This window comes from Rhipicephalus microplus, chromosome 6, assembly GCF_043290135.1.
Source record: "Rhipicephalus microplus isolate Deutch F79 chromosome 6, USDA_Rmic, whole genome shotgun sequence".
In the NCBI taxonomy this organism is placed as follows: domain Eukaryota; kingdom Metazoa; phylum Arthropoda; class Arachnida; order Ixodida; family Ixodidae; genus Rhipicephalus; species Rhipicephalus microplus.
In genome coordinates, this window is record NC_134705.1 from 69,753,140 (window position 1) to 69,769,469 (window position 16,330).

The 16,330-nt window shown below is 42.2% G+C and overlaps 1 protein-coding gene across 2 annotated transcripts in view; it reads right to left on the reverse strand.

The window, feature by feature from the left end:
* Positions 1-343: 343 nt before the first annotated feature.
* The window catches only part of LOC119168630 (epoxide hydrolase 4), a 51,714-nt gene continuing 35,727 nt past the window's right edge, over positions 344-16,330 (reverse strand). For both annotated transcript variants that reach the window (XM_037420023.2, XM_075865325.1), the window contains exons 3-7: positions 14,724-14,857; positions 11,151-11,263; positions 6,522-6,699; positions 1,924-2,060; positions 344-791 (exon numbers count right to left, since the gene is read on the reverse strand). In XM_037420023.2, coding sequence (XP_037275920.2) covers positions 367-791; positions 1,924-2,060; positions 6,522-6,699; positions 11,151-11,263; positions 14,724-14,857 — 987 coding nt within the window. In that variant the 3' untranslated portion in view covers positions 344-366. The remainder of the gene's footprint in view (positions 792-1,923; positions 2,061-6,521; positions 6,700-11,150; positions 11,264-14,723; positions 14,858-16,330) is intronic.

Here is a 16,330-nt window from a genome sequence, read left to right on the forward strand (position 1 = left end):
CATCTTAAGAAAACAGAAGGCCCTAGGATGGGCTTTGGTTGGACGTCAGTGCGTGCGCATGCAGTTCGGTACCGGACCAGCTAGGCCATTTTTCTATACCATCGATTGTGTTAGCGCTGCCAGCAGTCACGCGAACTGTTGTGAGGGAGAAGGCATGCAAGCGTTCATAAGTGCCAGAAAAAAATAATAATAACAATACATCACAGAGAAGCTATCAATTACACGTTTTACTCTCAGTATTATCGGACATATTTTGCTTCTGTAATTGCAAACAAAACCAGGGCTGGCCTTGAGCAAATACAGAGACGAGCTAGCTTCATAAGTGACCTGGTTGTACACAGAATTACGTTTCTTGCAGATGCGAGTTTATTCTAACATTTCTTTGGGTAGCTTCGCATTATCAGGAATAAAAGGCGGAGCCCGATGTATCCAGGTTCCCCGTGGTTTCCTGGACTCGCGGCAGTGGTCTCTACTTTGCCAGTACCTCTGCAACCACCAACGATTCTCCTCGGGTATCGACACGTTTCCATGCTTCGCGAATTCACGGATGCGGCCTATCACGTGATTGGGACATTCTCGTTGCGGGAAGTGTCCCGCTCCCTCGTAGTAGATGGCCACTGAATTCGACAGCCAGTATTGGTTGTAGAACGCGACGCGCGTCATTATGAATTCATCGTGTTCTCCCCAGAGTATGAGTGTCGTGACGTTTATCTTGCGGAACGGAATTTTGCTGAACTGGTCACTGTCATTGTTGAAGGCCCGGTAATAGTTGATGGTGCCGGTCAGCGCTCCTGCGTGTGGAATAAAATTAAAAATAGGTCTCAGTCAACCGAAATTTGGCCGGGCGTGACAGGAACATTTCTTGACAGACTAAATGCTATTAGGACGTACTCGTGAAGCTCTTCAAAGATCGCCAGAAAACAGTCGAGCCGTCTAAGTCGAGCCAAAATGTAATACTAATAACCACTGGGATTAAAGTCCCATAACCACAATATGATTACGGAGAAGGCCATAGTGAACTGCTCAGAAAAGTTCGACCATCTGGTGTTCTTTAACGCGCACTGACATCGCACGGGCCTCTGAGATTTCATATCTAATAACGAGAGGCTGTGATGTTGTGAAGGATGATGGTGTCGTCGGCGTGGCTTCAAGCTTGTACATGGGGGGCTTAGATGCAGCGCCCTAGTCCTATTGACACGAGTGGGATCTCAATGCAAGAATAAGAAATATGCATTGCAAGGCATAGTGTAATTGTAGACTGCACAGGCCGCCCTGTAAGGTCTTTTTAAGATACAAAAAAACGTAAAATAAATGATGGTTTGTGGGTGCATAAACGTCATTTGGGGAGCAGTGTATCGTACCGTGCATTGTACAGGAATACTATTGGTAATTATATTACTTACGAGTAGTTTCTTGAGTACCACCTTGCATTCAAGAGAGTGCTTAGCAAAGCACAATGTGAACGTATCAGAACGCTCGGTAATGATTCTACTAAAGTAGTAAAGTGCCGCTCATGCACTGGTATGATGTAATAATGAAAGTGATTATCATGAGTATAATAATAATGGTTACCATGGTGCTTCAACTTTCAAATGTGTACATACAGACATTGGCACAGCTTGCTAATTTTGATAAAAGCAGCCGTATAAGTGCGACAACTCGGAGCGAGTTCTGACGCTAAGGTTGAACAATAAAGCACCTTTTTAAAGCACTGCATTCAAAGGTTGCGTAGTTTCACACAATATCTAGCATCACGGAAGTATTTGTACATTACGGAACACTGCTAAGTGTTCAGAGCATTTCTAGAAAACGAAGTCCTGAACATAATACGATAAAAGAGGGCGGAAAATTGAAACGCGTAATATTTGAAAATCTTTTCTGGCTCTTAATCTTCCAAAAATGTCTTTAAATAAAACTAAGTACCTGGCTGCGAGTAAATGTACTTGTGTGCATACTTCTCCTCTTGTGTGAAGCCCTTGTGTACTTTGTCTAAGAAAGCCAAATCGTTCAAGATCAGGTAGTTCTCGGGCACAACGGGGCGTCGGAAGGGAAGCTGGTACCTGCACATAAAATAAATTCTGTTAGCCCATGGTTATTGTACTCGTTCGAAGTGAATTGTTCTACACATTGGTTATTTCTATAGGTAATACTCACTAAATTGTAGAGCTACTGCATTGCCATGGAAGATTAGAAATAGACGATAAACGAGCCCTTCATCAAACAGGACGAAATTTGTTTTGTAAAGTGTCCTAGAGTTGGAGGAAGGTTGGCGGATTATTAGGAACTCACTCATAAAATATAATTTGCTGTTAGGGCTCACTTCGACTCAGGCTGACTAAAATTTCTCTCAGTCAAACTCACTCAGACTCCAAGCTTGACCTGAGCCAGATTTAGCGTGAATCAGTTGACTCTTGAGTATATGAGCGCAAAGTTACTCTTTTCATCACGATGTCAATGCTCTTCATTGCCAATAACCGATGCAATGGGCACTAAACAATTCGCGATCACAACTTCAATTACGAGTTATAGGTGGTTTCAATCGCGTAAGGACATTCGATTACGAGGCACACATGACTTTTATTGAAGAAATGTTCGCTGCAGTGTTTGCGGAGAAAAAGACTACACCCTCTCCACCCATGAATCGAAATGATGTATAAATTCTGATGTGGTGTATGAACGCGAGCGCGGTAAGATATGTGTGGCTGAACTTGACAATAAACGTAAGACAATATAAAGCTCACATTAATTATAAAGATTAGTAGACAGGACCATAAATCCGATTAACCGGATTTAAAAGTTTGATGTCACTTAGACTCACCGAAGACATATGTTTTCTTTTTTTTTGCAGAGGTACTGCTAGAGCTCGCAATCAGCAACATTATTCTCAACCATATTCTCCCATACTGAGGCTCGCTAAAGTTTTTGGCTACCGTTCTCACTGAAATATCACTCACGCGTACTTACTCAGATTCTGACTTATGGGGTGATGTGAGTCTGAGTGCGCCTGAATGAGTCGACTGATTTTGGGGTAAATAGACGAAGTTGGTGAAATTTGTGCAAATAGTGTTCTTGCCTTAGAGCTCATTCTGCCGTATCCGTATTGTTTTTCACATCAATGGACGCCTACAGTGACTTTTACGGCTATGGCATTCAGATTCACCCTCCCGCAGAATTTTTCCTGTCCACGTCGGTTAGCAGCGTGTAAAGTCCTAATCGCTAACATTGCCCAGCCCGTTGCACGTTTTGTGTGTGAGCGGTAGCGTGTGCGGGCTGCCGAGAAGCGATGCTCGAGCAAACAGGAAACGCACGAGTCGTCTCTTTCGCGCGAAAGGCTCATGGTAGAGTCCCACAAAATGGACTGCACAAATATGCGGAAAAAACTCTGCACTTCGACAAACAACCGTGGTAGTAAGCATTCACGCTATAGTGCTTTTAAAGCCCTAAGCACATGGCTCCTATTTCTATACGTGTTGTTTTGTTATCGCAAAGATTGCATTAAAGCCAGAGACAGCGTAGTGGATACTTTGCCCTTTGAAATGTTGGCGTTCCCTTATATGCCAGCGCTTTGTGCGATCTCATATTAAAGGAGTAAACTGCTAGCTGATTACTGCTTATTTCGTATAAATACAGTTTTATGGTGTCACGGTAATGTTGGTCCTGGTGGTGATGTTGGGGCTTTTTTTTTCATATGCTTGCTTTGACAAGACTTATATCTGCGGATATTTCTTCGCTTTTGGGATGTATGGAAGAGTAGAGTAATTTTGCTAGTTTCTCGTGTGCATGACTTATGGCTTTTGCGATTATCCTAGCTATAGTGTTTTTGTGCGCTTGTCGGCGAAGTTATGAATGTGTTGTTAGTATAAAAATTATATCTTGTAGGGGCTCATCTGTGGCCATCAGCTAGCCAAAGAAAAAGATGAAAAGTTCTGTTGGCTCGTGGGGCAAGTTAGGACATTTAGGTGTTTTTGGTTGGTTGCACGCCACGGTCACTGCCCTGCTTTGGCCTTTAGCTTTCTTTCTGCAGTGCACGTCTTTCACCTTCTGATTAGACAAGCGATGACAGAACATCTGCATCGAAGGCCATCATGCAGCAATAATCCACAAAGTGGACGGCATGAGAATCGTAGTTGACCGTCGCTGTACTGAATGTCTGTCTTGGGCTTCCAGGCTATATATTGTCTAACGCTTCACATATGTAAATTAGGCAATACGTATTGTGAAAGAATAAAATAAATGAAACCAAAGCACTAGGAAAGTGATGGAGGCTTTTTTAAGTGAAAGGGAGGGGAAAGTTGTGTAAGTAAGCCGTCTGTGGCTCTTGGTGAAAAGGAGGTTAGGTACCTGGGTACAGCGCTGCCACGTTAAAGTGATTATTAGTTTGTTGTTGACCGTTGCGCATGTTTTTGGCAAATATGAAAGGGTATTCTTGTTTTTATCGCTTTTTATTTTTTTGCCTCTTCATGGTTGTTACACATGTGTTGCTGTTCACGATAATCAGGCATGGTTCGTACCTTACTTTCTATGCTGCGCAGACGCCTTTGGTTTGCCACGTGACTGGGTCGACTGCATGATATATGTGCGTGTGTCTTCCAATAAACTCTAGTTGCGAGTTCAGCGCCGTGCCGTCTCTTCCTCTGTACTGATTGATTGATATGTGGGGTTTAACGTCCCAAAATCACTATATGATTATGAGAGACGCCGTAGTGGAGGGCTCCGGAAATTTAGACCACCTGGGGTTCTTTAACGTGCACCCGAATCTGAGCACACGGGCCTACAACAATCTGTACTGGTCTATATTTTTTTGCGCTGTTCTTATATCCTAAGCATGAACCCCAAATTAGCCCAACTTTCGCTATTATTGCTATTATCATATTGGGCTCAAATCGGTCGAGAGAACGAGGGAAAGGGGAGGAAAAAATTGGTTCCAAATCTGCAGATGATTACAATGTACAAAGTGATAAACACTTAAAACAGAGCAACAGGCACGTAGACTGCACTATTTAGAAAGTTTTGTTTAGGCTTGTGGCCCTCAAGAAAGTCAGTAGCGCTTTCATTGTGCGTAACACACTGGAGCTGCTTTGCCACGGACTTAGAATATGTATCGTTGAGTACTGTTAGAGATTTAAAGCCGCCTTTAGAGACAGTCTTTCTGGTTCGTGTAGCTGGCACTCACAGTGGGTATGATAGAGCTCTTCTGTGACGTTACATCTGACACACACTGGTGAATCCTGTATAGTCCAACCTTATTCCTAAAGCAGTTGATGTATCGAAGTTTAATGTGATACGGTGCAAGCATGTTTCCGCTTGCCTGTTGATTTCTCGTAGCACACCGAAGTGACACGATAAATTTCTTTTATACAGAGGCCTATAATGGTGACAAGGGTTTGTCCAGAGGAATTGTTGTTGGTACCAAGTGTGGGCAAATGCAAGTTCACTTGAGTAACCTCAGTAACATGAACATGTAACTATATCCCAGGCACAAGAAAGGTGCCATGTCAACTTCAGGCGCCACTGGCAAAATGTCTCGTACGCATGCTTCTCGAGTACAATGTCAGCGACAGAAATCCACTGATGACCTGGTGGCTAGAACTGTGACGTCCCGCTCCCTTTATTAGCCTTGTCCTAGTACGGAAGCTGAATACTGCGTATCGCAATAAAGCTCGAGGCACTCAACCTGTAGCAGCCATCAGTCTTTTTGTACATATTTTTTGGTGCTGAGGAAAGATGCGCTGTTTTGTTGAAGCTTTATAACTACTTGGTTGTAAGCATTACAGCATTAAACAATGGTCTCATGGAATCATAAGTTATTAACAAAACATGAAGAATACCGTTGCAAGTAATGCAGCGAAACTGAGACATACCACATACACAAATATTGTGCATTGTGACTTGATGGGTAGCTAGCAGCGACGCCTAAATATAATTTGATCTCGGAGCCGTAGCTTTAACAGGGATGCCCTTGACTCAAGTTCATGCAATAACACGCGACATCTTCAGCTGAGACAAAGCAGGCAAAGAAAATTAATTATTGTGATTTTTGGTTTTCTTCATTCTTTTTAATTTCATGCAACAGACTTACTGGTATACTCTTTCGGACAAATAATCGTGGCAGTAAATAAGTGTGTAAAAAGAAGCCCGCCCTTTTACAAATGCGTCGTAATATTCCTGATATATAGCATTGTGGAATTGGCCGGCTAGACAATGTTAGTCACATTTACCACTACAATTTTGTCCAATTCTTCCAAATTATCACTAAACAAGCTCAGGAAATTCACTTCTTCATGCGCGCGTGTTTTTTTTTTTTAAGACAGCGCTGCTCTCATTATAATATGGGAGCAGGTAATGTGGTTACTACAAAGTCCTACAAAGAGCAAAGCATAATTTGTGCCTATTGTGATTCGTGACATAGTTCTAACCACTGCCAAAGGTAATTTCTTATGAAATAATCTTATACTAAGTTGATCCCTTGTTGCGTACCTCCTTCTAAATACAGGACCGATTGACGCTGTTTTGAGGCTTACCAGGACATTCTCATTTGCTTTACACTGCGAAACAGCTGCCTTGTAAAAGCCCTAGGATGCATGCCATTTATAATAATCATCCTGTGTATCAATTTTTCATATACTGTGGCGAAGCAGAAGCTCATCATTCCACCCCAGTCATGACCTACAAGCACGACTTTCCTGCTTGAGTTATTGCCTGTAACATAAAAGACAGGGAGAAAGAGAGAGAGTGAGGAGGCTAATATATTAGGGGTGGTATTATACAAAATGCATATCACTGTTACTTCCTTCAATTCATCAATGTCCTATATTAGCTACTTACACAAGCAGAATTGAAAATATCTCACGTGCATTCAATGTTGACACATTCTTACGAATCTTGCATCGATATGTAGTCATGGTTATTGTCGAACGAAGTTGGATTCAGTGCAGTGCATTAGAAAAGGATTGCCGCATGCACAAGGTCAAATATTATGCCGATAAAACCATTCGTTAGTATACTACGATTATTGCTATATCGAGTGCGGCTGATGTGGGCTTATAATATAAACGACATTTATCATAACACGTTAGATTGCCATCTGTATTTGTTCACCAGCATGCGTTAACACCAAATAAATAAACTTCATCGCGCTTGTATAAATACCGTAAGCGATGCCGTAGTCCAGATCTCTTGGTGTGCTTCGCATAGTGATTAATGCGTTTCTTATTATGCATGCATACGCACTGATTCAGAATTGCGCGGTGTTACACAAAAGATCGTTGTATGGTATCTTGATATGGTTTTACCCTAGTGGGTCGCCCTGCCTTATGCATGATGGCAGCACCGTGAGTTTTACTGAAACACTGGTGCATCGGACAATAAAATATGTAACAAGTGGAGTTGCAATTTTAGAGAACAAGACTCGTTCGTTTTCAACATATGGAATTTTACAACGCAGCTGCTAAGCGATGTGGCACACCTTAAACGAAAATGCTGGTCACAGTTATCAAAACATAGCTCGCTAAGTTGGTTGGAAATCATCTTCGAAAAAAGAGCGTGAAGCACTGAGGCAGAGAGTATGGCGTATATAAAACAGCATATGCATGCTCTTTTCCATCTACCGACAAAATAATTACTTTTCTCGCATTTTTTTTCAGGACCTTCTTTGGCTACTGTTTATAGGTTTCGCGTGCAAAAACGGCACAATCTATGAGATGTGCCATTATCGATAGTTAAGGTGGCTTCGACTATCTAGTGCTTTCTAACTTATATGTATGCTGAAACCACACACTTCCATGGATATATACTATGACGCAGCAAGACCGCTTCTGCCAGTTAGCCAATGGTATGTGACAGATGGGAAGAACCAAGAATAGGCGATGGTGATGAGTAGAGTGACCTGTTTGGGCTGATAAAAGGTGGAAGAGGGGAAAGCGGTGCGTGTGTCGCAAGTTCTCTACATTCTTATAATCAGAATCTTTGCTGCCACTCGAATCACAGTTTGCTCGAGCGTTAAACTTACAGTGACGTTTTACTTCTGGAGCACTAATGATAATATATGGGGCTCTATGTTTAAAACCCACGACAATGTTGCGTAGTGTTACATGGCATTCTCATTATATTGTGGAAAATACCCCAAAAAGGCCTCCGGAAGGCCGATAAAGTTGACGTTCGGGTGTGAGCTGTACAGCTCGTGACTGACAGCGTTGTTGCCACGTAACATTATTGGTGTAGGTGCCTGTAGTTACCACTCCCCGACAAACGGTTTCCGAGAACGCTTAAACCGTACCCTGAGAGTCATGTTTGCAAAATACGCGCTGAACGATCAATGTGACTGGGAACTTGCACAGCCATAAGTGAATTTTGCGCAAAGCTCATCCAGATTGGTATTCATCATTTTACATTTAGTTTGAACGCGAACTGAGGTTCCTACATGATGCATTCTTTACGGCTTCTGCACAGTCGACCGCTGAATACGCTCGCGATGCTATTGCTCGCGCTGACTGCACCCGTCAGCTTGCCTGCAACAGATTCACTGCTTCTCAAAAAACACAGAAGCACCGCTACGAGGAGTGACATCATGAAGAGCGATTTCAAGCGGGTTCTCTCGTTCTTCTTTAGTCCATAACGCGGCTTGTTGGCCTTTCAGGGAAGCTGTTTTCTTGTTTCAAGGGCTCATACCGCGTGCTTCAACAAGTAACGGACGTTACGTTAGAAATTCTCCCGGATAATCTCTCGACCTCGTCGCCTCTGTAATCTGGTGACATGTTCCACGTAAAAGACTGAAGCACTACCACCCTCCTTGTACTGTGGCGCCATAGACGTGCCAGGTTGGTGGTTTTGCCGCCAGGTGTTGTTGGGTGTATTTCACTGACAATCTCAGTGCATAGTGGAACATCACCTAAAATGTCTTTCAGAGGAAGTTAAACAAGTGGACGTTCCGATGTGGGCTGTAGTGTGGCTTGCGACTGAGTGTTATTGCTACGTAACAATGTCATTATAAGATTATGACAGACATCGTAATCTAGAGCTCCAGTTCTTTAACGTAGCGCTAACGCCAGTTTACTTGCGCGTCGCCAGTGGTTATGAAGTTTCGGCTTTGGTGGTGCAACCGTTCCGGTGGTCGCCTGTTAACCCAAAACTCGTGGATTCGATCCAGGCAGTGAGGGCCGCATTACGATGGAGTCGAAATGCCACGGAACGCCATGTATTGTGCGATGGAAATAATTGTGTATCGTTGGTAGAAGGTCTTTTTACGTTACAAGTATAGATTTGACGCATTCATTGACAGAGATGTCACAAAAGGGCCGTTAACGCTTGCACGCAATGAAATGACCCCAACTATGGGAGGTGAAATGTACCGAATCAATGAGGGAATCGTATTCGTGCATCAGTCACAATGGCAGTTAATCTAACTAGCTCGCCAATGTTTTATCCGATTACACGCAACGTTTCTGTGGTTCTTTGAGCTAAGCGAACACCGAATGCAAGAGACTGACAAAGTTGTTGGTGGTGTTCTTGGCTAAGCAGCATTTTTTGATCGTCTCTGCCTCTTCACTTTCACTCAAGATGGCGCTGCTTGGATGAGCACATGGAGGGACAGCCAAGCAAACAGTGTGGAATTTTCTTATTTGATTAGGAGATATTCACTGAGTTCTATGTTTGGCCACGAGCTGATATGAATCCCTGAGTTTGAGGGACAATAGTGGAGAGCTCAGCGATTCCTACTTGACCGTAATAAGTAAAACACAGTTATAGTATTGGTGGCAGAAAATAAAAGAAAGGTGTAAAATAATAAAAATTCGATAAAATAAGGACATTATGCCGTCAGGAGGAGAGAGCCATGATGGGAACGGATGTTGCTTTTTCTTCTGTGATCTGATTTTGCTTCTGTGACAGCATTTATTCGATACATACAAAGCTTAAAACCAACTCACCCACGCGCAAAAATGGTTTTTGCTCTATTTTGGACCCTGGTGGCACTCATATTACGCTGTTGTGTGTGTGATTTACTATTAATCCTTTTTTTTCTTTCTGCTAAACCACAGTATAAACGGTCACGCGCTTCGAGAGGAATGGCCATCAATAATCATAATTATCATCATGATCACCAAAATGAAAGGGTCACTCATAGCATCCTGGCATCTATATAATATTGGGGACGATGGCTCTTACTTGTCGTATTCTATCGTCAAAAATCCTGACGCACTCCGAAGCCGATGGCGCGAGCAACTATTTCACCGTGGTCAGCACGTTGGTTGCTTCGCTTGAAGCATGACTGAAAGCACTGCATTAGGTACGAGCACAGTGACGTTGTTTTAGTTTCATATTTTAATGGTATTTTCAGGCCACGAAAATTGCTAAGGCGCAAATGCGCTGTCACAAAAAACTGGATCATCCGTTTCAGCATGCTCTTTACAAATAAATCAAACGCACTTGGCAAAAAAGAAAAAAAAGGTAATATTTAAGATTTCACGGAACCTAAGTTCGTCATTGAACTGAATATTCGAGCTATAAATTATCCTAAGGAACCCACATGACGGCAAATAGTACGTAATTAGTGTCAACCAGTCGCCGTCAACCACTTTTTTCTAAACGTTTGGTCCATGTTACGTGAAATAGCCTGCATAATGAGCATTTCACTATAGAAACACTTGGAACTAAAATGATTAAGTTGCCGTAATTCTAGGCAGAAGCCGACAAAAAGTTTCATTTCGTTTCATTCCCCCTCGACGCCATATGACATTATAGAGGGAGTGGTTACAAGTAGACAAGGAGTAAAATATACATGAAAATTACTTAGTCAACAAAAAGGAACTCCTCATCATACAATGTCAGCCGGGTGTATGGACAACGACCCCAATACAATATAAACAAAATACGTATTATTGCAAAAGATAGTACATTTATTAAATATACAAAATTAGGTAATGCTAGTTCGAAAAGGTGGTTATTGCTAAGAGTTACTATGTCCTCGGCTAGGTTGTAGCAATCTGCTGATGTATGAGGCATGAATAATTGATGTACGCCGCATGGCCCCAGAAAAAGTTATCATTTTCACTCTAGTAGTTTGTCACTTCAAGACGTTTAAATAACAGCTTAGCATGGTGATTTTGTTCACAGCATCGACACCTGTGTAATTAAATTTTGTGACGAATACTTACTGAACTCTTCCACAAGCCCTTTCACGTCTTTGATTAAATGCTTCATCAGATAATCGGCCGTGTCATTTGGCCTTGTCGTGTTGCCGTAACCCCGTAAGTCCGGTGCAACCACGCTGCAGAAAGTCACAAATACTAGATGAACAAGTAGTGATGGAATGGCTCTAAAAGGCATCTCACCGGGAAATCGGAGAGTTCGTTTAGTAGCAGTTTGAACAACGACACTATTACCGCCACGGCTATCCACACCTAGAGAGGATTCTGACAAAGTCCGGCTGTATAAGCAAACTGTGCATTGCCCGAATATGGGGTAGTAGAAATTAACTTTTCTTTCGCTGTCGCTTTGTTGTACTATGACGACAAAATTTACGCAATCGCCCCAAGTTAAAATATTCTCGACCCTGTATTTCCAGTAGGTGCGGGAACGCAGTTTTAAACAGGACTAAGAAGGCCTGCTCTCCAGCTTACGCAGTGAGTGTGCAGTGCGGCGGTTTAGGACTGGCGGTTTTATACCAAGTATGCCAGAAAAAAAGTTTACTGGGTAGAAGTGACAAATGTAGGGAAGCTTTCTTTAGATTCACTAACATGAAACATGCAGTGTTCCTGTTCTTCACGTTCTCCTTCTTCCTAGTGGCTGGTTTCAGTTCCCGAAGGAGGAGGGTGTACTAATGTCATCGACTATTTGTTGGGCTAACTGCTGCTGCCTTGATCTTCAGGGTTCCAGGGGTGAGCAGTAGGTTTTGCCCAATTTTCGTGGCGTTTATTCCCGTTTTTATGATGGACCTCAACTATATGGCACACCATGACATTAGACGCCTACAAGCCGAGGTATAATGAGATGGTTCGCCACCTCGTGAGAACGTCTAAATTACGACACGAATTTGGTCGACCTTGTGCAGCTACGATGCCATAATAGGATGACGCCATTAAGTGAAGTTAAGTTTAGGATGGGCCATGACTACTTGGCATACCGCCATGACAGGAGAAGCTGACAAGCCGAACTTTCAAGGTATTTCAAGCCTGAAATCCAGGCTAGCACATAAAATTCGTGCTGTTAGCTGTCCACGCACTTTGCAAGGCGCTGTTAAAGCGAAGCATAGAGTAAAAATAAGTAACGACACCCACCTGATTCATGAATATGCGTGGTCTCACTGAGCACGCGGTGCGGCAACACTCTACACGACTTTCTTGAGCATAGTAATTTGACCACTTTTAACGCATTCATGCGACGTTTGACCCGTTTCAAGTTTAATAACACTAATCAAATTCGTGCACACCTAAAACTGGCAGAACTAAATCAGAAAACTGCTGGCAAAGCATCACAAGCAACAACCCCCCTAAGAATACGCCAACCACAGCTGCAATCGTACGTGCAGCATCTGGACGCTGAGTTACAGGACATTTTCTATGTTGCATCAACTCAGTGAAATAACTTGAAAGCCCTACATAGTTATTATCCACGCCAAAAAAAAAACACAATTTATCTTAGCACAGTAGGTGCAAATGCCGAAAATGTTCGGGGTGCCGTTGTATATGATAAATGGTTGGTTACTATATTGCTCCACTCATGGAAGCCGTAAGACTTTGTATTTTGTTTTATTACGAATGAGCCAGCTGACGAAAAAAATTGTGTTCATTTAGATGTTAGAAACAAAAGCTGTACCGCTTCAATGATCGTTCTTGCAAGCAATCGGCTACAGTCTGTTATGAGCGTTATTATTTTTGCAATAGGCGTTTGCTGCGTGCACAGCAGATTATGCACTCAACAAAGTGCAAGGTCGTGTACATGGTGGTCATTATTGTTGAATTCTGTTTAACACAAAAACTATCACTGCCACTAACACAGATATGTGCAGATTGCATTTCATTTTATTATACCCCTCAGGGCCAGAGGCATTAGGCAGGGGGAGTTTTAGCAACATTTTGACACAAAAAATCAAGAAAAAACAAAACAAGAAACAAAAAATACAATAAAACAAGAAAATAAAAGAAAACGCATATGTTACAAAGGATGAAAATGTGAACCTATAGTGATTTCAGAAAAAGCCTGAGTATACAATAATAGCTACGGAATTACGGAACTGTTCATGAAGAAAAATGCCAACAACGTCCGCGGCAAGGCCATTACAGTAACAAGAGATTAATGGCACGAATGAATGATAAAATTGCGCACTATTGGATGAAGTGAGTCTGACTTAATGACGATGGTCTGTGCGACGAGATAGATTAGATGGCTCAGGGATGAGGCGATTGCGTTGTGCAGGATAATGATACATTTTATGGAACAAGTCAATGCATGACACTTTTCTGCGCGACGACATCGACGGCAGGGAAAAGTCTGATTTCATAGAAGTTTTACTGGCGGTGTGGCTGCATTTAGTACGAATGCAACGTGGGGAATTATTCTGAACCATCCCTAGAGCGGAAATTAGGTTAGCTTGGGTGGGATCCCAGACCGGTGTAGCACGATTCAGTTTCGATCGAATTAGTGTTTTATAGAGGAGGATTTTCAAGAAAGGAGGAACATGGTAAAAATTTGCATGAAGGTAACCTAACATCTGATTAGCTTTGTTAATTAAGTGCGCAATATGAGTAGACCAGTTGAGGTTTGCTGTAATGTACACGCCGAGGTATTTATTTAAAGTCAGTGATTCTAAAGTAATGCTATCAATGTAATAAGGTGGTGGCCAGGAAGGTTTCCTAGAAACGTGCATGACTTTACATTTATTAATATTTGGCTGCATTAACTATCCGTCACACCAATTAGCAACTGCACTAAGGTCAGAGTGGAGGAGGGAAAAATCGTTGGTATTCGTTATCTCCCATAAGATGACACACTAGTCCGCGAATAGAAGAATGTTAGAGTTTACAACAGGAGGAAGGTGAATAATGTAGATTAAAAATAATAAAGGCCAAAGGACTGAGACTTGAGGAACGCCTGAGTATACATCTCTAAATGCGGAGTTAGAGCCATCAAAGGAAACAAGTTGTGAGTGCTTTGACAGAAAACATTTATTCCATTTCAGTAAATTATTATCAATATTAAGATTGTTTAATTTGAAGCAGCAGTAATTTACGACGTACCTTGTTAAATGTCTTACGAAAAGCTGAAAATAGGCAATAGATGTTTGATGATCGGTCTAGAACTTGATGTAGAGCTTCAGTAAATGATCTGAGTTGAGTTTAAAATGAATAATGTTTTCTAAACCCATGTTGTGCTGAAGAGAAGGATGAGTTTGATTCAAGAAAACTGACGAGGTTGATGAATATAATGTGCTCGAACATTTTACAACGTGTGCTAGCTAAAGAAATGGGGTGATAGTTAACAGATGTTTTTCTGCCAGATTTGTGAATTGAAATAACCTTCCCAATTGTTCACACTTTTGGAAAAACAGAATGATCAAGTGATTGCTGAAAAGGTTTACACAGTATAAGTGCAGCATAGGCAGAAGTATTTTTGTATGCATGTGAGATATTTGTAGTGCATAACTCGCCACAGTATTTCTCACTTATTTGGGAATATTTGTGTTTTGTAGTGCAGTATTTACATTTAAATTTAAAGGAGGTAATGCGTACCAGAAATCTTTGCCAAGTTCCGGTGTCAACCTGTTCCAAATATACCAAAAATCAAGGAACCCATGCAACAGAAGCAACACTGTACGATTATCCTTGACATCGCACCCATTTGCCACGTAGTGAAAAGATATATTCTGAAAAGGAAAAGTGATAGAAGTTAATGAGCCTACATTTCTTGTTTGGTGGTCGAACACTCCTCCACCTACACGGTACCTATCTATCTATCTATCTATCTATCTATCTATCTATCTATCTATCTATCTATCTATCTATCTATCTATCTATCTATCTATCTATCTATCTATCTATCTATCTATCTATCTATATATATATATATATATATATATATATATATATATATATATATATATATATATATATATATATATATATAGGTCGAAAAACGTGCGAAAAAACACTAGTTTTACTAACGTTTCGGCAGGTGGGCCTGCCTTCGTCGGAGTAAAAAGGCAGGCCCACCTGCCGAAACGTTAGTAAAACTAGTGTTTTTTCACACGTTTGTCGACCTCTTTTTCTACCGCATTTTCCACCGGATCCATTGAATTTCACCCCACCATATATATATATATATATATATATATATATATATATATATATATATATATATATATATATATATATATCAACAAGCGAGTTCACGTAAAAACACTTGTTATTAATGAAGAAGCGTTAGCCGCAACAAGCTGGTACAGGCAGGAACCCGGCAAGCACGAGCCACACAAGGACGTCAACGTCTTCTTTCACGCTGGCACAGAGATTGCGCCACTATGCGTCGGTACGATTACTCCCCGTACAGAAAGGAGCCAACCTTGCGACCTAGGAAAAGGACACGACAGGGGTGTCATAGCATGGTTTGAGGCGTGATACGTGAACCATTTCTCGCCCACGGCAGCGTTGGTCCGAAGGTGGATTAATGGGCTCAACTTCATAGTTGACGGGAGATGTTTGTCGCAACACACGGTAGGTGCCATGGTATTTCGACGAAAGCTTTGGGGAAAGACCGGGAGGGGTAAACGGGACCCAGAGCCAAGCCAACATTCCTGGGTTATAGTGGGCACTAGATGCAGAAGCATCGTGGTCAGTTTTCTGGCGCCATTGGTCTTGCGCGGTAAACGAGCGAGCGAATTGACGACAGTCTTCGGCATAAGCAGCTGCTTCGGAAACGAGCGTCGCTTCGGAAACGTCAGGTCTGTACGGTCTGGACACCATAGAGCATGACAGAAACGTCATGCTCCATGGACACCATCATGCTCCATGGACACCATGGAGCATGATGGTTTACGTCCGTACAGGAGGAAGAAATGAGAGAAGCCGGTGGTTGTTTGTGGCGCAGAGTTGTACACGTACGTTACAAAAGGGAACACTTGGTCCCACTTAGTGTCAGACGCGTACATGGCAAGCATGTCTGCAAGGGTGCGATTAAAGCGTTCTGTCATGCCATTGGTTTTAGGATGGTATGCCGAGGTTTTGCGATGGACGGTGCGACATTCCTTGAGAAGCTCGTCAACGGCGTTCAAGAGAAACACGCGTCCACGGTCACTCAGTAATTCATGAGGTGCACCGTGCCGCAGAATCAGATGGTGAAG